The sequence below is a fragment of the Trachurus japonicus genome, chromosome 15, assembly GCF_045865225.1.
Source record: "Trachurus japonicus isolate A0001 chromosome 15, Traja_1.0".
Taxonomy (NCBI): domain Eukaryota; kingdom Metazoa; phylum Chordata; class Actinopteri; order Carangiformes; family Carangidae; genus Trachurus; species Trachurus japonicus.
Genome location: NC_140921.1, coordinates 14415028 through 14441513, shown reverse-complemented (window position 1 = coordinate 14441513; position 26486 = coordinate 14415028). Strand labels below are relative to the sequence as shown.

At 40.5% G+C, this 26486-nt stretch overlaps 2 protein-coding genes across 3 annotated transcripts; both read right to left on the bottom strand.

Moving 5' to 3' along the window:
* Positions 1 to 768: 768 nt before the first annotated feature.
* On the bottom strand, positions 769 to 2007 carry gnrh3 (gonadotropin-releasing hormone 3). The gene is made up of 3 exons (XM_085799851.1): positions 1669 to 2007; positions 1344 to 1424; positions 769 to 983 (listed from the first exon to the last, which is right to left on the bottom strand). The coding sequence occupies exons 1-3, from the start codon at positions 1804 to 1806 to the stop codon at positions 930 to 932; spliced, it is 273 nt and encodes a 90-aa protein (XP_085655977.1). The 5' UTR covers positions 1807 to 2007; the 3' UTR covers positions 769 to 929.
* Positions 2008 to 3877: 1870 nt separating this feature from the next.
* LOC146973354 (receptor-type tyrosine-protein phosphatase epsilon-like) lies at positions 3878 to 25827 on the bottom strand. Of its 2 annotated transcripts, none has more exons than XM_085799839.1 (21): positions 25488 to 25733; positions 19260 to 19501; positions 13173 to 13244; positions 12436 to 12532; positions 11898 to 11971; positions 11319 to 11455; positions 11061 to 11151; positions 10810 to 10886; positions 10684 to 10720; positions 10497 to 10594; positions 9770 to 9889; positions 8791 to 8951; positions 7822 to 7957; positions 7474 to 7623; positions 6861 to 6954; positions 6423 to 6499; positions 6150 to 6284; positions 5793 to 5918; positions 5481 to 5632; positions 4321 to 4456; positions 3878 to 4190 (listed from the first exon to the last, which is right to left on the bottom strand). In XM_085799839.1, exons 3-21 carry the CDS (start codon positions 13237 to 13239, stop codon positions 4116 to 4118), a joined length of 2040 nt encoding a protein of 679 aa, XP_085655965.1. In that variant the 5' UTR covers positions 13240 to 13244; positions 19260 to 19501; positions 25488 to 25733; the 3' UTR covers positions 3878 to 4115. The 2 variants fall into 2 exon arrangements, with proteins under 2 accessions (XP_085655965.1, XP_085655964.1); XM_085799838.1 differs by having other exon boundaries at positions 3879 to 4190; positions 8791 to 8954; positions 25488 to 25827.
* Between the last annotated feature and the right edge of the window lie 659 nt (positions 25828 to 26486).

The window sequence follows — 26486 nt, the reverse complement described above, 5'->3', positions numbered from 1 at the left end:
CAGTTGTGCCAGCGGGTTTGGGTTCATTGGTGTGCATTACAACCACGCTCTAACAATGCGGGGCCTCCCCAGTGTCAGCACAGTTCATGAATCCTGGCCCCTTATGCACCAGGCGATTAGTATGGTGCTCCGTCTGTGGGGCTTTGCCAGAAAATGAGTTCTCTTTAAAACATATGCCCCCTGCTGATTCTTTTCCTTTCCTGATATGAAATTCCAATTTTTATAATGAACACCAATTTCCTGTACAGAGAGAGAGAGAGAGGAGGGAGGAGTGAAGGGATAGAATGAAAAAAAAGTTCTGCACTTTGTCTGTTTTGGATGACTGCAGTTATCCTAAATTAGCGGAAAGCTGCTGTGGACATCACAACCAGAAAATATCTAGATGAGTGTCTTTCATTTCGGGGGCGCTAATCAACATTCAGGTACGAGCATGAAAATCAGCTGGTGTAATTTTCCACATCGCATATGCACATGACCGGTGTGGCAGAAAATGGAATTACCAAAACTGTAACAAATTCAATTAAGTCATTGATTTCTAATAAATTGGCTTAATCACCAGCTGTTGTCATGCTAAGATTGTTGTGTCACAAGTTTGTCATGCTTGTCGGTCGTGGCTGCTTTACAAAGGCAATTTAATCAATTTAAAGTCTTTAAAACAGTATTTTACACTTTAAAAGGCCTCATTTTAGCTCTAATGACCAGATATGGAGGTGGAGACGTTGCTTTCTGAAAATCAGAATTAAAAAAAAAAAAGATTTGATCATTTCATCAGATTTCAAAAACTTTATTACAATTTTACATGGATTTAAATGTTACAGACATATGATTAATATTTGCGTAATAAATAGGATGATTTGTTGAAGGCAGCATCGCTGATGAAGATGATGTAAATACAGTCTGTGTTTATTCCCTTTTTTTTTCGCAGCTCCTCAATGATTAGGGAACCTTTTCTTTCGGTTGAACTGACTGGAATCGTCATTAATCTGAGGAAATTAAATCTCAGTTAACAGTTTGATCTGCCGCTTGAATATTTAATGTAACAAATACTTAAATTTTCATATATATATATATATATATATATATATATATATGTGTGTGTGTGTGTGTGTGTGTGTGTGTGTGTGTGCTATCAAACAAGTCTGAACAAACAACATTCAAGAAAGATAAAATTAAACATGCACATATTCAATCGTGCAAAAAGGGAAAAATAAAAACAGTCATTGAGCAGTTTGTATATTGTCATTGCTGCTTTGGAGCACAGTTGCACACAGTGGTGCAGTGTACATTAATATTGTACAATTGAAGTAGACATTGGTGATAAATTATGTATAATAAGCACTTACTACATTGTATGGTCTAAGTCTCTCTTGGGTTTGGGCACTCGCCTCTTCAGGAAGAGACACCACTCCTCCTGTACCCATCATCTAAATACAATAAAAGAGATTTTAGAAGATGAGACCATGACTGATGTGAGAGCTGAACTCAACACAACATTTACAGCACTGTAAAAGAAGCACACAGTCAGGCTAAATTGACCCGTTTTTTTTTTTAGAGGTATTTGTTATATATCGGTTTAACTTTCATCATAAAAGAAACCACGTTTCCTGAAACTGTAGACTCATCCACATTAAATAAAGAAAAAAAAAGAAAAAAGGATTAGTCACTCACCCTGATGGTTGCCTCCAGCTCTCCCACACTCCTCTTTCCACCTGGTAGCCATCCATAGGACCAGTGCTGGGACAGGGTGACCTGAACCACCAACGCCAACAACAACACCTGCACCATCACTCTGCTGCCTGCTTCCATTAGAGCTGCAGAGGGGGCCAAGTTTGTAATGAAAACAATAATGTCACAGTCTCCTCACTCACACGGCTCCACGGCTCACAGACCGAGGGTTATAAAGCATCACCCAACATTAGGAAACAACATTTCAGACAGTAATTAATAAGAAGAGTAATTCCAACTTAATGAACATTGAGCAAACTTAACTGAGGACTGACTCACCTCTGTATTTGCCTTGTTAGCATGTGGTGCATTAGCCAGAGGGGGGTTTTATAGGTGCTGTACAGACCTGCTGTCAGGATTATAATCCCCCTTATGCAGGTGTGACACATTTACTGACTAATGGGACACAAAATACTACTAATGGAGCTGGCTAAGTGCTCAGGCATACTGACATCACCATGAGGGTTCAAACAGCATTAAATATATATATATATATTTAGAGAATCAAATGCATCTGTGTGTGGCAGTAGACAAAAAGACAACATTAAGATGAAATCTGACATTTCTCTCCATCTATAATTTATTGGTTCAGCTTTTAGCAAACAAATAGTAGTTCAAATCCATACAGATTCGAAAGGCAGAAACATCATTGAAACAAGATGCTTGTGCATTAATGTTACATCAGCTGCAAGGCCTCACTGTCATTATCCCTATCATTTATTCTTTCCGCATGACAATACATTAAAAAGAAGTCAACAATGCTTACTGCATTAGTGATGATTAATGACCACAACAAGGATTTATGTACACCACATCAACTAATAAAATAACAAGTGTGTCATATAGAAACCCCTTCTTATGACTGTATAATCATGGCAGTACAAACACAGTAGAAAGCTATTCACCCAAGCTTAAGACTTCCACGCTCACTGTTCTACAAAGAAGTCAGCAAAAATAGACGCTTTAGAGTTTGCAGCAATGTCGGGTTTTCCTTGTTTAAATATGAAACTAAGACTAACTATCATGATCTGTGCATGCACGTTTCATATTTTGGCTGAACACTGGTTCTTGATCTCAAGTGCTTCTTCCCCCTGTCCCAGACACAATTCATCTCAGTCTGTGGGGAAGGATCAATGATCAGCTATTTCATATAAACCCACATTTCTTCACTGGGTTTCTTCTCAGTTTCTTACATACTCATTTGCAAACTAAACTAAAATTATAATACATTTGTTATCCTTAAATTATTCTGAGAAGAGTTTGTACAAACAATGAAATAATGGCCCATACATGAGACCATTGTTCAAAAACAATACACTTTTAAAAATGTATCTATCATATATACATTAAACATAAACATCTGGCTTATCTTTATTAAAATCGTGTCACTTGGTGACAAGGTCTTTATGACTAGAATTGTTTTCTAATCAGTATGGCACTGCTTTATCCAAACATGCAAAAGTAAAGTTGGCTTGCTTAGTATATATTTTTTTCTGTCTTTTTTTTTTAAGCACTTGGCTGCAAAACATCTGTAAGAATGATACATTTGGATTCATGTTATAATTATTACATTGCATTATTACATTATTTTCTGCCTGTTCCAATGTGGGCTAATTGCATTTTGCAGCGTCAGGCGCCAATCCACTAAGTAATATTGCCACGGGCAAAAAGGAAAGTTGGTGAAGTTTAATAAAATTGCAACAGGCAGCAGCTGTTAGGTTATTCACACAAGTGAGGTAATTTGCAGCTTCTGACGGAACAAAATGTATCTTGACTTTTTTTGTTTGAGCCACTAAAAGCAAATCATAAATATTATTCACACGTCACACAGGACATCCTTTAGCAAAAGCATTTATCATTTTATCCTACTTATCAAAAACACAATTTATTCTCCACCAGACATGTTGAGTGGGGCGGTGTTATATGATACATAAAATGCAGGAGTTATAGGTAAACCAAAGGCATTGTGGTCAGTAACAAAATAAAACTGAAATAAAAGAGAATGCATTTTATACTCTACAAATCATTAGTGATGTATTTCAGGTAGCGAGTAACACTACATACTATAGTATATATATTTTATATATACATGTCATGGAGTATATATACAATAGTATGTTGTTGGAATACAGTTATTGAACCTATGAATTTTGCATTTATGCAACATAAAGCTATTAATTTCTATTTTTTACATGATAATACTTGAAGATCAAACATTCCTGAAAGTTACCCCACAGATGTTTTGAATTATTTTACAGTTATGATAAAACAATTTTTTTTTTTTAGATCTGTGCAAAAATGTAAAAAGAGCTTGCTTTAGAAAACAACATTCAGAAAAAAATTGCATAAGTTAATTTGACCAAAGTATACAGAACAGTATCTGACAGGTATTATTTAAAATTGGCATAGTCTGAGAAAATGTCAACAAAATCCTGAACCACTCTGTAGCAGTAGTCGTATTGCTCCTGGAAGGAAAAGCAAAAAGGAAAAGTGTTATTGTGCATATATGAGCAAAAACCGTTCCAAACAACACAAACGTGAACAAGCTGACAGTTTCTGCACAGCGGGTTTGATATTATCTTGTTTTCCACCTACCACAGTCTGAACCATGTGTGGTCTCTGCATGCGTAAACTCTTGACTGTCTGAAAAACATCCAGGAGGCCTTCGGCTTTCACCCTCTCCAGAATGTTACTGAGGGCGATGAAGGTACCGGTCCGACCTGCACCAGCGCTGAAACAGGAGGGACAAGGCTATCAGCAACCATGTCACATACAGTAATGCACACACTAGAGGGCCTCTGAAAACGGTCAGATTTGCTGCAGAACTGCGGCTGTGGAGGAACTACAGACATTTTAGAAATGCATCTCAAGGGTCAAGCAATAAAATGTGAAATTCGAACTGTATTTTTTAACAATAATGCTGCTATAAAACTCCTGTGATCTCAGGAGCACATCCCTTTTCCATTTAAAGGAAAAAGTTTCCGCGAGAAAAGGTGACCTTTGGGTAATAGTGCTAATAATCATCCTCACTTAAAGAGAGGCTAATCCAAACGCTAACACTAATCAGTTTGGAAGCTCAGTGTTTGACTGAGTCAATGTTTACAATGATGGCGGGATGGAGAGAGAAAGACAGAGAGAGACAGGGAGCGAGAGCGATGTGCGATTCGGAAAGAGAAATGTGGAGAGACGTTGGGGATTGCAACGGGTTAGCCCCATTCCCGGGAGGCTGAGAAAAAGCTTTAAAAAGCCCCTCTTAGACAAGTGGTGATGAAGGAATAGAAGAGAGTGATGACACCATTTCCTGTCGTTAGCTCATCTTATCAGATTAATCATAGTGGGAGTCAGAGGAGATTTCACTTTGAGAGGTTTTAATTGACTGTGAATCAGTGGATTGGATCAATCCCATAGGGGCATGCTGCTTTAGAATCACTTCACCTGAAGCTAGGTTCTGATCAAAGCTTTCACAGCTAAGTCTTTATAAGGGATCACATAAGTGGTTTAAGCATAGAACACCAGGTCTACTGAGGCAAAATGTAGAATTTATTGTAACAGACATTTGTAGGAAAGAAAAATGTATCCGTAAAACTGAAATCACTCTGTGAGATTTCAGTGATCAGGTAATAAAAGCACAGTGAGAATGAAAGGAGTTGTACTAAAAGCATGAATGGGCAAATACATAATGTAATATACTGTATGTAATAACCGTCTGAAGCTGCACATCGTGCTTCAGGATTGTCAAACTTGAAGTTCCTCACCTGCAGTGCACAATTATGGGACGGTTTCCAGACTGCTGCTGCTGCCTCTGCACAGCGGCAATAATGTCAATCATCCCTCTTCCCTCGGCTGGTATTCCGATCTCAGGCCATCCGTGGAAGTGGAAGTGTCGGACGTGTTGTGACTGCTTTTCCTGGCGAGATGGAGAACTCTAAGTGTTATTATGGTATAGCTTAATAAAAAAAAAAAAAAAGGTAGACAGTGAAATTTCACAATAAAAGCAGGGAGCAAAATATGTTAATTTAGGATTTATATTTTAACGTATTTTAATGTTGAAATAAAACACCACGCACTGGTCTGTAGGTGAGCACCATGTCTTTGAGTGTGAAGGTTTCACACAGTGTATCGCCAGTCAGCTCCACAGTGTAATCTCCAAATGTTACACTGCCCTCTGATGGCCAATACTGGAAACACTTTTCCTGGTTGGAAGGGTCAGATGGAAATACAATTAGAGAACACTTGAAAGATTTACACCTTTTTTCTTGGTTTTTAAATGTTCAGTGTGCACCACAAAAAAACAATATAAAACAATTAAATAGATACACAGACTGTCAGGGAAACAAATGATGGAATAATGGAATAAAAAAGACTTGTTTTAATGTGCAACTCCACTTTCCAGCCTGCACTTTTGCAAGAGCACCATACTGTACCTGCTCCCTCTCTTTGAGTTCGGTGAGCATAACGATTGAATGGCACCTCCACTCCCACACCATCCTCCAGAAGTCCTCCACTGTGTGAGACAGGGGGCCCTGGGTTGCTATAAAATAGTCCTTCTGCCTGTAGCCCTGGAGGGCAGATCATCCGGTAAACAACACTTGAGAGTGCAGCAAACATAATATTTTGCATTGTTTGTAAAGGAAACAATGAGCTTTATATATACTTCTATGGGAAATCTATACAGGAGGTCATGAGGGAGTGCTTACATCAATAAAGGAGGCATTGATGTAGTCGGTGAACTCCTGTCCTCTTTTCACTGAGAGTATTACACGGTTGAAATCATCTGCAAAAAGAGAGAAAAAGGGAAAAAATGAAACTTTCCACAAGTGATTCCTAATAAAATAAAAGTTTGAAGAGGCTGATGGAAAAAAAAAAAGAAGTAAAACTTGAACTGTGTTATTAGGGCCGGAGCTTATGCAGGTTTTCACTGTAGAAAGTTGTACCCAGGCTTTCCTTTCCCCACTCAACTCCCAACTCTAAGTCAAGATGCAAGCCCCATTTAAATGTCACTGATCACACAGACACGGACTTATTAGCCAGATATCTGTGTACGGTATCTATAAAATCACCAGAAGTGTGATACTTTGATGTTACTCGGATGTGATGTATTATGGAAGTGTTCGGCGTATCAGAGTAGTCCTTACACGGAATGATCTGAAGCACACGGTTCTTCTTCATGTTGGCAGGAAGGTTCCCAGTTCTCATGTTCTCCTTCATTATGCGAACGTTGGTCAGCTTCTGCTGGAAGAGAGCACGAGCGGATCGAAAGACAGGATCAAACGGCTGATTTGATCATCGGGACAGTGCCGTGCCGTGGTAATAAACTTGGTGTTTTTAAAGGTGGGTGATGACAGGTGAAGATGAAGACAGACAATTTTTCTTTTATAAAAATGCAACAAGTAAAAAGACAGATGCTGGACAAAAACATTTCTTATGACTAGAGAAGGAAAAGAAGAAGAAGAAGAAGAAGAAGAAGAAGAAGAAGAAGAGACAACGGGGAATAATTTCTCTCAGTGTGTAGGGAAGTGTGAGCAGCAAAAATGAGGGATTTTCACCAAGCTCCAATAAATTCTATGTGGCAGATGGTGGTGCCAAATAAAGTTTTAGTTGATACAAAGCATTGTTATTTATGTTACTATCGCTAAGAGCGGCACCCTGGGCAACTTTTCCATGAAAATATACCCATGCAGGGCGCGGGGTGATTGGGACGATTCATTACTGACTGAAATGTTTAAGAGTGAGCTTCTTTCTTCGTACCCTGAACTCCTCCTCCAGGCCCAGCCTGTCGTGGGGAGCCCTGGTGTTGTGAAGCCTCTGCAGATGGCCCTCCAGAGAGCACACATCTAGCTCGGTGTCTCCATACAGATAGTACTCCAGAAGAGCCTGGTAGATGAAGGAGTACTGCATCTGAGGAGGAAGACAGAGGTAGTCAAAGGAGAGGAAGAGGTAGAAGTAGCAGCTTTAGTGCCAAAGTCTTTCCTACTATTTTCGCATCACAGACACGCTTGTTTTTTTCTGTGTCCTCGCTTGTTTATGCCACGACTAGAGCGAGCGAGTTGAGCTGTCAGCCCAAGGCACAACAGGTCGGAAAGGGTCAACACTTACATCTGTCTGGATGAGTTGACAGCGCTGTTCTCGTATTCTGCTCACAAAGCCGAAGACATCCACCCTCTGGTCCATGTGCATCATGTCGATCATGCTGTCAATGACAATGAACGTCCCAGTCCTCCCAACCCCGGCACTGCGGAAGCACAGACAAGAAGATGGCACAAGGTCTTCTCTGTGGCAAACAACCGAGTGGCGCTTCAAAACAAAAAGGCGTCGAATAACAACTCTGTCAGACGTTGTGTTTATGTAGCGCAGTGAAAGCAGAACACCGTGGAAGACTCACACAATAAAGAATAATGGACATGATATAATGATAGAAAAATGTTTTTGCAGTCTGGTTATGTATTACCGTACTGTCCCTAAATTCCGAACATAGACGTCAATGCTGGACGGCCCCGAGCATGTGTAAAAGTGCTTCACCTCTGAAGCCCAAACAAACTCCTAATAGATTTACAAGAGTCGTTTCAGCGGACGGCTCCTCTGGGAGCACAGAGCTGGGATTCCACAGTGGGGTGTTGAAGACTCTTCAATGGGCCCCATTCAAGAACAACAGTCCCTCTCCCTCAGCACCTGTTGCAGCAGTTGCTACAATCGGCTGCAGATTTCTTGAGTGGGACTTTATACTGACTTGCCCAGACAAACATATGTACACACCAGGAAAGTCATTATAGAAACTTAATATATTTGCTGATGGTTTTATTCATGAACAATTAGCTTTACTTTTATCTTCAGATTTGTATCTGCAATAGTGATATACTGTTGTGTGCTCACAGTTTTGCTTATAGTTTTACTGCAAAACAGCACAACTACGTATTTATAACCTGAAAAGTATCCGCTTTATAAAAAAATCAATGTATGCCAGTTTCACTAGGAGAGGTTTTGCAGTCTGTGCGGCAATTCTGCAATAAACACGGACCCGACTTCTTCTGACATTACGTATTTATATTTTACACTGTGTTATTTTACCTGCAGTGCACAACAATGGGTCCGGCATAGGACGGATTGACAGTCTTGACCTTCTTGAGGAATTTCAGCATGCCTATGGGTGTAAATGGCACCCCGAAGTCTGGCCAGCTGGTGAAGTGGAGCTGGGTGACCAGGCGGGGAGCCCGGGGACCATCGCTGCCCTGCTGTGAAGCCGAGACACATAAAACTTAGACATAAAATAACACGTAAAACACTGCATTAAAATAAAAAGTAGCTGAAAATAACCAGATTTTTTTTGTCATGTTTTTGTTTTGTGACAGAATCTTATCATTAAACATGTGTACCACTTTGCCTCTGCCTCAGCCTTCATATCTCACGTTTGCTCTCTCTCTCTCTCAGGAGGACGCAATTTCTTTCTCTTGAACACTTGGTTGCTCTCTGTTCAGAGAGCTGAGCGTAAAAGCACCCAGTCCGTCGGCTTGTACTGCAGTGCTACAGCACAGTCACAGCTCTTTTTTTTTTTCAGAGAGGATATCTGCTCTTGCTTCAAATAGAGCGGGAACAAAGTGAATTTTGCTATCTGAAGACTCTGCAGTACACCGAGATGGCACCCAACTCAGGAGTCAAAGAAAAGAAATACAGACACTGTATGTGTGCAAACTTCTGAAGATGAATTGATGGGAAACAGTAGATTTGTACAGTGTGTAGTTTATGTTGAATATAGCAACGGACTGATAATTTCATATTGTTTACTATACATAACCCTTTAATATTCCGGTTTTCATTTTGTATCTTTTTACAATTTAAATTGTTATAATTTCCCTACGGGGAACATTACTTTTTATACAATCTGTATGCATGTTTAATTTTTAATAGCACTGTAGCCATTATCATTACAGATGTTTACAGCAATTAGGGGCCTATATTGAAAAAGCTCGCTGTGATTTTCACAGCATGTGTGCATCTAAATAAAAGCAACATTTACCATAATGCTTTGATTTATTTCAATTTTACTTACATACTGAACACAGAATTTTCGGATGGTGTAGTCAACCAGCACGGTGAAGTCCTCCATTGCCACCCGGACATTCCCGTACATCCAGCAGCCTTTTTCTGGCCAGTACTGGTAACATTTGTCCTAGTGAGAGAGTCACAGCCATGAAAAGGTTATCTAGTCTATGCCTGTAAAAATTTTAAAAATCAAAGAGTAAATCATTATTACTGTGACTTACATGCGGAATTGTCGTAAAGCTGCATGGATTGTGTATGTTGCATGTGTGCATGTAGAGTGTATTTGATGTGCGTGTGTCACAATCCAATTCAAAGGCAATCACAGGGACTTTGTGCAACTCTGTCAGTCAATAAGATCTTCACAGCGACGTTTCAACTCATTAACTAGATTCTCAGACTAATTATCATGAAGCCTCTTAGGATCTTATCAACAATTATTCCGTCATTGATCCCCAATGCCTCTATTCTGCCCTATCAAACATGCTGTTGAGCTCTCAATTGATCATCCCTTTGAGGGTAAATTTAATGCGATGCTGCGTAATCTGCTGGGTGACACTTTGTATAGATTCTCAGTTGGGAAAGGGGTCAAATAAATTATGCCCATGACTTTGGGTCATGAAATACAAAAGGGCTTCACTAATGGGGCTTTGGAGTCCTATAGATTGTACAGGTTCATTCTACATATAATCGTAGTGTTGGTAGTGTTAAAAGAATGCAATGCAGACAAGACGCACCTCCTTCCTTTCTTTTAGATTCGTCAGCATCACTATCGTAGCTGTTTTCTGCTCCCAAACCATGCGCCAGAAGTCAGCCACCGTCTCAAGTTTTGGGCCTGAAACAGAATCAAGAAAATGATTTTTTTAATGGTTGTAAACTTGAATATTTGAACGTGACGTAAACATAACTTATGTGTAAGTTTACCTTGAGCTGCGATGAATTTGTTCTTCTCTTTATAACCCTGTGTGACAAAACACAAGTGTTAATGACCCACTGTCAAGACCCCTGGTTTGTATCTGCATTAGAGGCTTAATTTTAATTCAGACTCACATCTATGTAAGACGCGTTTATGTAGTCAGAACACAGATGTCCATCCAGATGACTCATCACCACTCTTGAATGATCATCTGTTGAAGAGAGCAGCGATAAAAAAAAAACATCAACAGCCTCTTCATAAAAAGTTGGTTCTTGTTTTTCATTTCGGCCCGCATCAGCCTTCCTTTAGATTCAGTGATCAATAAAACTTCAAGTCTAAAGGTTACATTAATATTGTCTGCTGCAGAGTATAGATCCTCACTCACATGGTAAAATGTTTGGGTATCTGTTTTTCTCTCTGTTGTGTTCTCTGCTCGCCTCCTCAAAGGACCCATGGTGGTAGTAACACGGCAGCGACTATAAACACAGAACCCAATTCTCGTGAGATAAAAAAATAAAACCAAGGGTACACAGCCTGCTAACATAACATTTTATGACTATTTTCTTATTCTGTGCTTGCAGGACAAAGATCTCAGTCAGATACAGACTGTGCTGCACAGTCCACCAAACAAACTCGGGCTCACATTGAACTCTTCTCTGAAGAGCTTGCCGTCGTCCGCCGAGCGTATCCGGTACTCCTCCTCCAGCGAGTCCAGGGGGATGGGGAAGTACCTCTTGGATGGCGAGGGAGATCTGGGGAGGAGGACCACTGTCTGCTCTCCTGTGTTTAAATGGATATATGGCGGTCAGACTGCTAATGTCTCCCAATAGAGAACATTACAAGCTCTCATAGCACCTGCAAAAACAAGCCTGATGGCCATTAAGATTTCCTACTTCTGTGGGTACATGACAGAAATGATTTCTAGAGTCATAAACATGGCAGTGGTGCTGCTGCCGCACGAAACTGTCTTAACTCAGAATTTGGCCTTTGCGTTTATTTATTTATTTTTTACTTGAAGTCAAAGTTTATATGGCTCCCTACGTGCTAGGAAAGCTGAGAGGCTTTTGGAAACCTTGCCAGCCACCTTGGACTGCGGATCATGAAATTTTCCTACACCATAAAGAGCGTAAATCTACAAATCAAATAAAAAAGAAATAAAAAGTAAAAGACTGCATTACATTTTCATGCACTGGTGGTTATATTGAGTGCAGCACAACAGTACCTTGTTCCTCCAAGAAGCCATTCGGAATCTTTTTGTCCACCGAGGTAACTAGAGCTTTCCTGTGGTTTTTGAACCTGGAGAAGTAAAGAAAGATGAAACCGTCAGAGGAGATAAAGGGCAGATATCTCTATTGCAAAAGCAAAAACATGAGCTGAGCTGATCCCTATAACTGTTAAGTACATATGGCAGGGCAAAGAACAAATACCAAAACCAATATCAACCATCTGAGAGAGCTGAAGCTGTTCCTTCTCATGTCGTCGCCTGAGAGACGTCTAAGCCGGTTGGTCAGTGAATGACTGTGGCCTGACCTGACCTCGCTGTTTTTGTTTGCCGTCTTACTTGAGGTGCAGCTGTTTACCCATAAGCCACTGCCTGCCGCCTGTTTCCAAACCACCCGCACCTCCTCCCCAATGCCCTAACCCCAACACACACGCTCACACACATACTAAAAAGGCAGCGAGAGAGAAGGGGGAAAAAGAGGAAGCAGAGATTCACTCAGGCGGGAGAGAAGAGCAAACGACTGTGTATGTTCACTCACCTCAGACAGTAGATCGTCAGCAGCACGACGATGATGAGAAGCAGTGATATGACCAGGGTTGAGGGTAACACATGAGCCCCCTGATGGGTGGGGTTTTCTGTACAAAAAGACACATCACATTAGCAGCACATGAGTTTTATTCTAACAAACCAATTTTAAGAATTGGTTAATGCACGTGTTTGCTTTCTTGGAGAGAGTTAGATAGTAACATTGAAAACACATTTTGTTACATTTGTGTAATGCATACAAAAAACCTAGGTTTAACAATGGCAAGCTGTGTGTTTTTTTAATCATGAGTGTATTTCACTCATTAAACAAAGAAACAATGCAAAAGCCAACACAAAATCGAAAGTCTGGAATGAAAAGGAGCAGAAAGAAGAATAATCCTCTATATTTTCTGCTTCTCTTTCACAAACCATTAATTAACCAGTCAAACAATTCAATAAAAATGAAAAAGCTGCAGGTTAACACAGCCACCCACACCCCTTTGTTAGTTCCAGGTTACAATTCATAAATCCATGAGAGAGACCAAAACAGAAAAAAGAATTATCTAACTATAAGATAATTGTTTTGCTGAATGACAGCTACTGTAGAGTACAGTGTTGATAAAGGCAATGAAATGATTCAGTAACAGAAAGCTGTGCCTAAAGTTTTCTGACATTAGCTATGATTAACTACAGTACTGCACCTTTATATACTGGTCATACCAGAGTTTTTCCAGTGTTTGCAACAGTTACCTGCAGTTTGGTTTTCATGAGAAGAATTATTCACGGCGATGGAGATCCCAATCAGAAACAACACCATTGTCACTGAGAAGAAAAGAAAAATACAAAAAAATACTGTAATCACTTCACATAGAGAAAAGCCTGTAATTCTTCACAAGTTCCACAAGAAGGCGCCAAACCAATATGAAATGTGTCTGCGGCCTGGTGAAGTGCACAGAGGGCAGAGAGGAGGGGGGCTCTGCTTTGATGAGGCTTGTGTGATGTCTGCTTGTCTCTCCGCTGAGCAGTTAAAGTCCTTATGGGATATCTGCTTGCAGCCTCGTCCTGTCAGGCCGACTTGAAAGAGCAGCAGCGTATCACATAACCTAATATTCAGACATCAAACTAGGCGAGGAGGCTTTAGCCCACAGGTGACACGAACCACATCCCCTGTGGACCCTGTGGATTTGACAATGGAGTTGAGCTCAAGTAGTATTTGTTAGAAGCCGTCTCATTTTGCTGTGACGCCTTTGATGTGCGGCACTGACAGAGCAGTCTGGCAAAGACACGCACACTGATCCTCAATGGTGGTACCTGTTTTTAACACTGCGGGTAAAACAACTAACTTTTTTTTCTGGGCTAACAGTGGTTCTGATAAACAAGTGTTGTGTAAAAAAAATTAGCATATGTATATAGGTTATGCTGTTGGCTTTATGAAGAAGACCAGATGGTGTTGTTTTCCTTTTACAGCACCTTCTTCCCTCTTCTCCAGCTCCATTACGCCATCTCTTTCTCTCTCTTTCCCCTCCCTCTGCACTGAACCATCATTTTACTCTAAACCACATTCTCACTCTTCCCTTTTACTTCATTGCTGGGAGCTATTAGTGATTTATTTGGGGCAGAGCTCTGCAAGTGTCTTTCCAAAAGGAAAAGAATATGACAACTTCCTCTCAACTGTACCAGAATTAAATCGATTCTGACACATTATCCTTGTGTCTTATTATCTCCAAAATGTAGCAGCCAATTTCTCCAAACTCACATCCATTTCTTCTTTTTCTCCCCCCCCGTCCTCCAAATGAGAGGGTAAGAAATCATAGAATAAATTGGGGAAACGGGGCAGAGCTGCCTAAATGGCTTTGATGGAATAAATGAGAGAATCAAGAATTGAGTGTCCTAATTTATCCTCTGTTCTAAGTCCCCTTCTCATTATGGAGGCCACAAGACTGGATGGAATAATTCATTGTGTCAATTTAGTTCTTGTAGAAATGGGTCATCTAGGGGCCTAATTTGTGATGTTTGAGAGAATTCCTTGCACATAACCCTAGGGGGTTTCACATAACTACATCTCCCAAAGCTTTGTAGAAAATAGAGCTACATAATAATGCTCTAACAATGAGCCCAAAACAAATTTTATGTCACAACTTGTGAAGTATTATAAAGACAACAAATTAGGGAGTCTGTGTTTTGCACATTACACAGCCTCTCACTGTGCTTATACACAGGACAATGCCTTTGCACACTCAAATGCTCCTTTTATTTCATATTCACGGTCCAATCTTGTGCCTATTTCTTCACACAAATTATCATTAGACACACGATTCAGCTACTCCTTACACACAATCACTCTCTGAAAACCATAAAAGTGTGTGAAATACACACACACTCTCTCTCTCACACACACACAGCCTTTCCTCACTTAACACATATGCATAGTTGCACATACATCCCACAGCCAAGGGCTATGTGTTGCATATGTGCGGCACTCTGTTGGACGAGCCAATTCTCTCCCCAGTGTTAACAAGCTGACAGTGTCAGCACCTGTTCCCCACTCTACCCCACTGGGCAAGTCACATTCACTCACACAGGCCCATCCTTACAGCCCCACGCTGCAAGGCATGCTGTGCGCACGGGTCACTGCATATTTGTCATCTCCTGGCAGCTACAGTAGCCTACATACAGTGTATATCCAGGAAATGAAGAACTGAAATGTAAAGATATGTCAAATGTGCAGTGACTGCATGCGCTGAAAAAAAAAGGGAGAGAAGTCAGATCTAGATTGAACATTTTGCTGTCCCACTAAAAAAAACAAGAGGGAGCTGGTAAAATGAAAAGTGTAAGAGAATCGATTCCTATTTGTTGATACTGTCTTCCACTGTGGCCCTCTGGCAAACAGTTTATGTTTATTCTAAGAACATGCAATAGGAGACATACTATTACTGTACTACTGTATACACTATGGCTATTACCAGTGTGATCGCTTATTACATTTTAAAACTTTTTTTTTCTAATTCAGGGTAGTTTCCACTGGGAGGAACACTCCAGTTACAAGCGCAGTCTGATCTGATGCCCCCTGAGCAGCCTTGCTCAAGGGCACCACAGGATTAAGTGAGAGTTTATTACTTTGCCTACCCAGATTTAATCCTACCAATCTGGGATTTGAACTGCTGCAGACCCCCTAACCTTTAGGCCACCAATGCCCAAATTTAATTATGGAGGTTTGATGTTATGCAATAAGTCAAAAGTGATAAAAGGGCTAAGGACAACAGAGCTGTTAGCTGCCACAAGCATTTGTAGTATTTAGCCCTGAAAATGTCTTTAGTGTCATCATACATACAAGACACTGAAGTACCTTGAAAATAAAACAATCTTTCTATCTTCAGAGTAATAACTCTGCCAGGTCCTTTACTGTTGATTTCTATGGTAATTTAGGTCATATACTCATTTTTTCATGATTTTCTTCATGGGACTTTTCATGATTCATTATGACACATTATTCATGCCACTTACTATACACTATTTATACATCTTAATTAGCATATGACATCATCTGACCCCCATGTGCGAGAGGATTTGCTGGAGAGACCTATATTAAACAAGGAAAAGATGCTTTGGTATAATTGGTCTTGCCATCGCCACCAGCTATTGCATCATTCATTCCAGATCCCTGCTTCTCTGTCTGTTTAATGAAATACCAACAACAGTGCGCTCATTTCAACCTCCAGCACCTGCTTGACATAAATGTTCCCAGTGAATTAAATTATACTGCATCACTTGAGTCAGGAGGGCAGAAGCAAATCATCCCATCCATCCATGACGCAATGCTAACATTCAGAGTGCATAACATGCCGGGTGTGCCTTGAGGGTAATGTTAATATTTTGGGCTCAGAGATGCATTATTCAACATCGATCTGCTTTGCTTTTGTGTCTCGTGAACAGAGATGATGAAGTTCAGCACAGGAATTTGGATTAAATGTGAGACAACTATCAAAAACTGTCAGTGTAAAAAAACAAAAAAAAACAAAATCAATGACGTATACCGTACATCTCTCAAATCCCAAGACTCACAGCACCCTAAAATGAATCTGTTCTGCTTCACTGTAACATCTCCCTCACCTTGGCTCACATGCACCTGAAAACGAGCCTCAAAGAAAACTGACATCAAAGAAACGCCAACCACAGAAATGTCTCTTTACCTTGTGGCAAACCTGCACCCTGTTCACTCTACTTTATCATTAATTCAAAACCCAACTGTGTAGGGGTCGGGGGTGGGAGGCGGGGGGGCGATGTATCATCCATTTCCTACCAGAAACATAAAAATGTTGCAAGATGTGACCAGCAGATGTGAGTTTTTTATCTGGAAGAACCTAAACATCAGTTGTATTAAATAACACAAACACGTTTCCTATGCAAATACTGGAACAAATCTTTGAATATAAAAGATAAAGCATAGGCATGAGAATTCCCTGCTGACCTCCTGACCTCTGTTAAACATCAATAAATGATGAATTATGCGCAAATGTATTTTAACTATAGCTTTAAATATCTTATGTAATGTTAATGGATTTACAGTAACTTCAAATTGATTTGTTGACCTGACCATGTGTATCATTCATAAAACAGCATACTGAATTTATCATACTGGATGCTGCTCCTCAGTTTTTAACCTGAGGTATCTGCATCTAACCCTTACATTCCATAAAGAGGGAGCATCCGTTACTAATGCTAATATGGAGCTGAATTTGTCACAATTACGAGGTTTGTTGCGTGGATCATGTTGGGAAATCAGAGAGCTAATCAGCTGTTTCTGTGATAAATATATTCAGCCTTAATTTGGTTTCTTTGGTGCCTTTTCCGAAACAGATGAAGAACTTGATTTTGGAAAAGCCATGCTGAGTACTTCGCTGTAGAGCAGAAATGGGTTCAAAACATGGAACATGGAAGGAGATTCAGGAGAATTCACGTCAACACGTGAGGCCGTGGTCAACGCTGTGTGCATTAAAATTGCAGTACTCATACATGGTTTATTCTTCATCCTTCTGCGCCATCTACACTGCCAACATGTAATTACTTCATGCTCTTTTCATATATGTACTCTCAAACTGCACTAGTTTAATATAATACAATACATTTCAGGCCATGGCAAATACAGTACAGAAGTACAGAAATCCATTTATAATTCTTTTTCTCAGGCTTAAGGAGAAAGCACGGAAAAAGCAATGACAAAATGTTTACACCTTTTTTTACAGAGGCAGTGGAATGAGGTGTCAATGAGAAGCAGCTAGCAGCCATTATGGTTTTTACAGGCAGACTTACAGTAAAGTGTTGTAAATTAGGGAAGAAGAATATCTGCGGAAAGTAAAACAAGCAGCTGATCATATACACGTTTTAGATTGGTGCCATTTAAATAGCGCCTTAGCCTTAAGCTCAAAATGCACGAATAGGTTTATGGGTGCATGTATCATGTCTCATTATGCATTGAGCTGAATGAGACTGTGTATGCCATGCTAGCAGAAATAATGTTGTTCATGTTCACTATTTCATTTGGCGTGTCATGGCTATAGAGATATTTCAGCCTGCCAAAGCTCTCCCAAGAACATTTTACTGAATGACGTATAGTTGCACCACCAAACCACAATTCTCCCATTACATAGCTACTGGGATACGACATGCAGCATGTAAACAAATAGGAGCTTGGCTGATCTGACCCCGCTAAAAGCTTCCTGCAATGGAAATCACCAGTGGTTTGAAAAATGCATGATTTATGAATTATTCAGCATGTTCCATTGGTAACACTGTGTGTTCAAGCATTGGTGGGTATTTGCCACAATGATCTGGAACAACAGGCGTAATAATGCTAAGTATGTGTGACTACACATTTCTACACATCAGTGAGACACAGAGAATATTGTGGATGACACTTGCGCTACAGGATAGCAAAGTGTTTCATAATAAAGTTAAAGATTCTTCTGTTTATAGGGGTACCTCAAACAATATAAATAGATATCAAATACAAATGTATCAAAAAGATAGTGGGAGCCAATCATGTCTCTGTTTCGACACAGATCAATAAAGCCGACAGATCCACATTTTGTGCTTGGCACAGAATAGATGGCATGTCTTGTACACAGAAAGATGAAAGAGTTCTTTTTTTTTCCAAGGAGCGAAGGAACAAAGACGGAGCGAATAAAAAAAAAGACAACCAGAAACAGCCACCGCTTCCATTGTCAAATGCCAAGGAAAAGGATGGAACGAGAGCACAAACACATGTCAGTAAAGTGTGGCAGCGGAGGGGAGAGGGGAGGAGAGATGAGAGAGGAGATGAGATGAGAGAAGAGAGGAGAGAGGAGGGGAGCTGGAGGAGATAAATGTCTAGATTCTGGGTTCAGAGATAACAGCTATAATGGAAGACATCCTTAGTACACAGAGGCAAGTAAAAAGGATGAAGCTGTACTCTGTGGTAAGTCTCTGCCATATCTTCAAATGCAGCTTGCTGTATTTCACATATGAGAGAGGCTTTGCAACAAGGCTGTCAAAGATTCTTTACAAAAACATTGTATTGCAACATTTCCTATCAAAAAAGACATTATACCTAACAGTGGGAGTGCTACTGTATCTGTGTCTCATCTCCTCAGCCGTGTTTACGCCTCTCTGTTCACTGTCTGCTGCCAAGTTAAGGCCAAAAGAATCAATTTGAAGGAATAGTCTGAAATCCAATTAGTCTCATTTTAGAAAGGAGATACTGTAATTATTGGATTATTCCCATTAATGGATTGAATTTCAATTGATTCCCCAAAGCACAATGAACCTAGTCTGTGGTCAGATGGATTAATAAAGACTTACACTTCCAAGCAAAGCCAGTGTGATCTGGTATCAGTTGACCTGTCAGTCCATAGCATCCATGTGATCCCACTTCCTTTCTTGGTTGGATTTATTGGGGGGTTTTCTACCCTCAGTCCTTCGTCTCCTATTCACATCCTCCCAGAGGTATCGATGATAGCGCTGGATGAAGGGATGGCTGAGGTTGGTGGCGGTGGATAAGGTGCGTCAGAGTCTCAGATCAAGGCAGACGGGATCATAACAACCTGCAAAATACAGAGAAATGGAATAGTTTAACCAAACAGAAAAGCACTAACGGAGGCAGATTTTGCCTGACTCACTGTTTCAGGTTGACAAAAAAAAAAAAAGAAGAAGCATGAATACACAACAAAAGAGAAGTGAGTGGGTGTTTACATCTGTGCTCAGTATGTCTGGGAGAATGACTGTGCACTGCATTTAATCAACTGTGTGTGTGTGTGTGTGTGAGATTGGGTGTGTGGATGTGTGTACAGTACATGCCCACTGTTTGTTTACTGCTTAGTTCTTTCCTCTGCAGCAACCTCAGTTGTAACTTACAGAAGTCACTGTTGCAAAGCAAAAACATTAACAAGCTATTTATCTCCAACCATGCAGGACTAATTTGCCTTAAATTAGTCTTCCCCAACAGTGTTTGAAGTACACGCGAGGAGTTTGCACACATTCACCACTTGCCTCAAATAAAATAATTAGAGGTAAGAATCACCTTCAGATTTAACAACAGTAAACATGAGAGCGCTGTTCAAAAACAGGGTTTCCCAATTAGAGTTACCACCGCACACGGCCCTAGATCTGTCTGTAAATGTGACTACAAATGAACAAAACATCACATAAACTACACTGAAACTAATTCCTTTGCTAAACACAAAGACGTTACTGTGATGTTACTCTATCGCCTCGCCCGAGTCTGAGAGAAGAAAGCCTGCCCCTTTCGCCCACTCACTCCCACTCTCTCCGAGTCTCACTGCCCACAGGTGTGAGACACAAAGCCATATTGTTAACACTCGGTCGCTGTGACGCAGCCGAGCGGGGAGCAGAGGAGAGGAGGTGAGTTAGTCACTGGACCCAGCTGGATGAGCCCACTCAGGCTGAGCTGGAAAATGAATGAGAACAAGGTATGGAAAGCACCACTTCTCAGGCCCTTACTGTAAGCGCAGGGCTCAACTTTTCCAACTGTTGCAAAGTCGCTGGCATTTGAACATAAACATGTTTGCCACTGAAGGCAACACCTTAAAAATCTGAGAACTGCAAACCTAGTGAAAAGATCCTTTTATAAAGTCCTCTGGTAGTTTTGTAGTGTTGGTTACTATTTATTTCCATTGTTAGAAACCAAGTGTTGAATTTATGGTGCATGGGTGAGTTTCTTCACATATCACTGGTCGATTTAGTTGTCTGCTTTTGTGGCTTTACCCACACACCACAAAATAACTGTGGTTTCTAATACTGATGAATATCCTGCTTTAGGCTTGATAAATATTTTACTATACCGTGTCTAGCCTCAATTTGAGGCATAAATTCTTTGGCTAAAGTGCAGTATTGAGTCTATTTCACAAACAAGAGAGCACAGCTGAGCTTTTTCGAGCCTCAATGATGAAATATGATATTTGTATAACCACTGAGACAAATAAGAACATCACAGACCCAATCATGTATGATTTATCCACATTTTCTATTTGCATGGAGTGATTTAAAAAAAAAAACATCTTTTCCTTCTGGTGGACAGTTGAAGCCCACAGTGCTGTGTACCTTTAGAAAATGTATCTCTAATATGGTACCCGTGGCTTCAAACAGCAACATTAAGCAGCACAATTATTGTGTATGTGGATGTGGTATCATGTCCTGATGATAGAAGAAGGTTGGGCTTAAAATATATCCTGAGAAAAAACAGTCACTACACTGCTCAAGTGGCCTTTGACCTGGCCTGCAAGCATAAATATTGTTACTAAATCTGTCAATCAAAGGTGAATCACAGTGTTGCCAGGCAGAAGGGGCGACATTACAGTAGCAGCGTTCTCAGTTTCAGTCCCCAGGTGGAACTCCCTACTTTTGTATGCTCAGTGGCTCTTATTTAAAGGAGCTAAGTCGTTATGGGTTTAATAGAAGTTTAGTTACCAAGCAGTGGTACAGATATAAATAAAACATAAAACAGATCATATGCTATACTTAAGTAATAATATGCACCAAAGAAGTATAGGCTGGGCTTTTTGCAGTGATAATATATTATTATTAATGTTAAAAAGCCTGAGCTAAATGATAATGGGTATAAAAAATTTATAAAATATGATAAGTTATTTATACTGCATTTTACTAGTCTAAAAGTCCTGTGGGAGACTTTTATGAAACCTTCGTCATCTTTTCACACAGAGTATTGTTCTGCTTTCAGGCCTGCACATTCAGTCCGAGGAGGAAGGAGGCATGCTCACGGCATACGATTACTGCAGGCACAAGCACTTCCTTTCTGTGCCACTCTGCCCATTGACTAAGAGGAGAAACATGCAGATGATTAAAGTTTTATGGGGAGTGCAGTCATCACCCAGCACTCTGTGGTTCAATCATTAATTCATACCAAAACAGGCTGCACTGAGCAGCTAAGCCCATCTATGAAGCAACGTTATTACAGTTAAGAATTAATTATATGAATTAATATTAATATGATTATTATTTTAACAGAGATTTGCATTGTCAAAATATTAAGAAATCTATGCACAAATCTTATGACTGCTATTCATAAACCGCACACACTCTAGCGAGTTCAATGGATCCAAAGTTAGCTATTCATGCTTTTCACATGCTGCCTTCCTGACACATAAATCCAATATTGATGGCTTCTACCCCAGAGGCACACGTGGTTTCCTGAGAAGATGAATCCACAGTTTCCTATATAATGGGGGTAAACAGGTCTTCAGAGAGCACAGATGCAGGCAGTAGCCATCCACGAAGGTCGATACCGACGAGTAGGCTGAGGCTGTACTTTTGTCAGTCAGCCTGGAAAATTTTATTTCACAGTTGCACACGAGTTCAGCCTATGGTGGGTCTCTTGTGTGCTTGTAAATCTGATTCAGTCTGTGAAGTTGCCTGCTGAGGCAACATGAATTAAAAGAAGCTGCTGTCTAAAGCACGAGATAAAGACCTACCATGGCGAAAGGGTTTGACTATTGTGTCTTTTAGTTAACCCGCCTACTCATGTAAAGATCAGCCAGTTTGAGACTTTGTATAAATTCCTACTAACACGAATCCTGAACCATAACTGAATGGTCTGCTGAGCATGCCAGGGCCTGAGACTCAAACATCAATGCTGTGAAATGAGTGCCCAGTGCTCGGGGATAGAGCTGAGGAATATTTTTATGTCTTCATATCAGAGGATGAGAAGGGTAATCTCCACCCTCAAGCCTGAGGACTCGAAAAATGACACTTCTGGGGCACAATGTAGGTGAAACCAGGGACAAGAGATAATAAGCACTGCAATTACAGCTCCACCACTCGTTCCAGTGGAGCTCAACCAAGGGTAACAAGTTTGCTCTTCTCACCAGAGTCCAGTATAAAGTCAGTCAGTTCAGTCTGACCCAACAAACTGCTCCACTGGTTATTATGTTCTTGTTCAGTTTGCTTTCTGCAGCTGCACCACGTGTGTCTCCAGGAAGAGTCCTCTGTGTTTAAGTGCAGTAGCACTCATTAAAATGAACACTCACTACCCTCATTAGCAGACAGAGTGATAACAACACGAGCACTTCCTCTTCAAGTCATGGTTTACTTATGAAGCACTGGCTTGGTACAGCAGATTCAGTGCCTTAATGAAATGTGATATACAAGAGCCAGATTAGAGTCAGAGGTTAAACTCAAGCAAGAAACTTCTTTTAAAAAACAGTGACATTATGCTGGTGCAGAGGATGGCTCTTGATTAAAAGATGCAGATGTAGTGCCTGAAGATTAAAGCCGAGCAGATCATCCTGGCCTACATCCAGCTGCATACATAAGAAACAGTCATTGTCATCCTACACACTTTATCATAATCATGCCTGCAGGGAGTGCCAGAGTACAGTCCACTCTAAAAAAAAAAAAAAGAAAACTGAACATGATGTTAATACTTAATACTTCTCATCTACTTGTTCCACACAGCTCACCCCAGTCAATGCACACACTCAACCAGCCCTAAAACTTGAATATAATCCCTGTCAGCTCATACCTCTTCTTTCAATAAAAAACTCTGTATAAACTGCCAAAAGTCAGTCACACAATTTAGATCAGCAAATTATTTAAGGTAATACCCTGGAATCTAATGAAAACGTTATATGGCTAAATTAACCTCTAGTTACCCTAAATATATAAATATAAATGTGATTAAAGACTGTAATCAAGATGATTAAATGTTCAAATATAAATTAGATTGAATAAAAAAATTGACTGCATGCATAAAGCACACACACACTGTTAAATAGTGTCTTTAAAACTCCTTTTCCTATTATAATAATATGCAGAGGTGTCACATAACTTTTTTTTTTAATACAAACCTCTACCATAGAAAAAATAAATTTGAGTTTCCTCTCATAACAACCTTGAAATTAAGATATTTCAGTGGACTGGACTTTATTAGCTTCACACTGACCTATACACGGTCACACAGACCTAGATCTTAGTTGTATGGTTTCTTCCACCTCCCCCACCACCTTTGCTCTTTCTCTATTCTTCGTTCAGCCCAGGTGTTCAGTGCCTATTTCATACCTGCAGGAGTGAATTAGGTTTTATGACCTGTCACCTGGTAGAACATCCATAACAGCCTCTGGATTATCCCTCCAGCTGATTGACATCACTTTGAGCAAATAATATCAAGAGAAGTCCTGTTGACTCAACAGTGACTCGTGTCTTTCTATAAAGCTACCACATCCATGCCTAGATTTCATATGTCAAAGCTTATATATGCATAGATATATAGATATAGTATACATATATCTCAGCCATCCCTGTGTTATACTTAACACTGTGGCCAATAGTGATGCCAGAAGCAGTTAAAATAAGGCCACTCTGCCTGCATTTAAAATAACCAGTATCATTCTTACCTCAGGATATTGAAAAGTCATCATTAGGTAAATTAATCTTTGTATTAGCACATGTCTAACTATAGCGCTTGTATTCCCCTGGTGAAAAAAGATGTGGGGCTGTGTCGCCCAATATTCAGACCACAGACGAGGAATGTGAGGTAACTCTATATTTAACATCAGATTTTATTAGGTCATTTAATCATGAAGGGAACTGAAGGTTACGTTATTGTGAATGAGAGACATTTATAATTCATGTGTGAACACGTAACAGTTCAAGCAGTTTCCCACACTGCAACAATTATGACAGAGTGTCTCATCGTCATTGTCATGTTATTATCACTTACATCAGAGTCCACACCAACTAATTACAGCTGTGAACATGACATTCCTTCACATCTTCCTGTCTCTGTCTTTTTGCCACAATGAAAACGGTGCAAATATGGGAAAGTTTGTGGAAAAGGAGGTGTGATTCGAACGTTTTATATTGAAAGGAAGGAATCAAACATGCCCGTATTAAAATAGAATCAGCTCAGCACACCAACATTTAGTGAATGCAGAAAACCTAGATGCAAAACTTGGGTAGAGCATCCAGCATGGTTGTTGACTATGCAGCCTGCAGGCCTGTCTACTACATGTATACTATGTGTACTCGCCCCCTTGCGTTTTCTGTCTAGACCAGTGAGGATGCTGCAAACCCAATGCCCCCTTTCCCCACATCATCTGATCCGGCTTTAAACAACCATCAATTACTCTGATTGAAAAGCGTTGACTGATGGAGATGAAAATAATCACACGCGAAAGCATCATCCCGGTGGTCGCAGGGCGTGTGGATTTGTTCCACTAACCCATATTTACTGTGGTCCATGTTGTCAGGAGTGGCAGCGTGGACGGAATACAAAATATCACGTCTAAATCCTCGTGGCCTGCATTCCCTCTCTGGCGGATCTGGTGTAAAGCAAAACGGATTTTCTGCTTTTAGCGAAATGCACTGTGGTCTAATTACTGTGAAGAGATGCACGGAGCCTAATGCATCACGGTTACACTGAGAGCTTTCAGACATGAGGCTGGAGCGAATAACCGACGCGAACCGGTCGGTGTTTACGCATAAATAACGCGGATGGAGGAAAAAAAAAAAAAAGTAGCCCGGCTGCTTTTCACTGCTGTTTTTCATGCATCTTACCGCGGTGTAGACTCTGCGATGACCTCGCCTCACACGGCGCAGCAGCGGTGGTTGTTGATGATGATGATGATGATGATGATGTCGGCGGCGTGTGTGTGTGTTGTGTGTGTGTGTCTTTCCTGCGCGGCCCCGCGACGCCTGTGTCGTCTTCTCCTATGTCCTTTGGAGGATAACGCAAAACACACCGAGTTGTCGAACCATCTGACCGGAGCCGAGGAATGCGTTTAGGTTCCCCTGATGATCATGTTTCCAGCAGATCTCTCCGAGGATGCGCTTCCGCCCCCACCTCCACCACCACCACCTCCTGCCTGCGCCTGCCTGAGCTGAGCCGTGTTATGGCAGCCGGAGTGCAGACTGGAGACCCTCCCCCGGGCGCAGAGCGGTGTATCAGGTGGACACTCAGCATCCTTCACATTCCTGCATCAGTGGACGGTAAAGGGCAGGCCTGTGCATTTAAAAGGCTCAGTTTGTTCTTGCCTTTTTCCCCTCCTCCTCCTCCCCTGTGATACTTTTTACAGTTGACATTTAAGCATGTGACGTTTTTTCAATACATTAAAAAAGGCTTTAAGCTATAACATTCCTCTGTTCCTCTGGAGGTTAACATTGCACATTCACATTGACCTTATCAAACTCTCTTTTTTCATGTCATGTGCCACATGCAAACTTGAGTTGGCATATTTGATTTTTTTTTTTTTTTTACAAACATACTTGTTTCTCTATTTTTACTTTTTATTTTTTCTGAGTGGGCTCAGAGCTCCAGAGTGGGAAGATAATTTAATTTTTTTTTGTAAAAAAAAAAGACAAAAACAAAAACAGGAAAAGAGATGTTGTTAAGATTTTCTGAGATCAGTACAACATAAAATCAATAGGGACAACCTTTACACTTTAAATCAGAACTGGCTAAAGGTTTTAATACTTTTAAGTAGAGCCATCTGCTGGCAATGATAACAGGTTGCGCTGCCTTGTGCACACACAAACATTGTAAATATGAGTGAACAG

Coding starts and splice junctions, on each gene's coding strand:
- gnrh3 (XM_085799851.1), bottom strand. CDS start 1,806: ATGGAAGCAGGCAGCAGAGTGATGGTGCAGGTGTTGTTGTTGGCGTTG. Junction 1,425..1,668: donor AGCTGGAGGCAACCATCAGG/GTGAGTGACTAA, acceptor TATTGTATTTAG/ATGATGGGTACAGGAGGAGT. Junction 984..1,343: donor GACTTAGACCATACAATGTA/GTAAGTGCTTAT, acceptor TAATTTCCTCAG/ATTAATGACGATTCCAGTCA.
- LOC146973354 (XM_085799838.1), bottom strand. CDS start 13,239: ATGGTGTTGTTTCTGATTGGGATCTCCATCGCCGTGAATAATTCTTCT. Junction 10,721..10,809: donor TAAACGCGTCTTACATAGAT/GTGAGTCTGAAT, acceptor TTTGTCACACAG/GGTTATAAAGAGAAGAACAA. Junction 6,285..6,422: donor TCAATGCCTCCTTTATTGAT/GTAAGCACTCCC, acceptor TCTGCCCTCCAG/GGCTACAGGCAGAAGGACTA.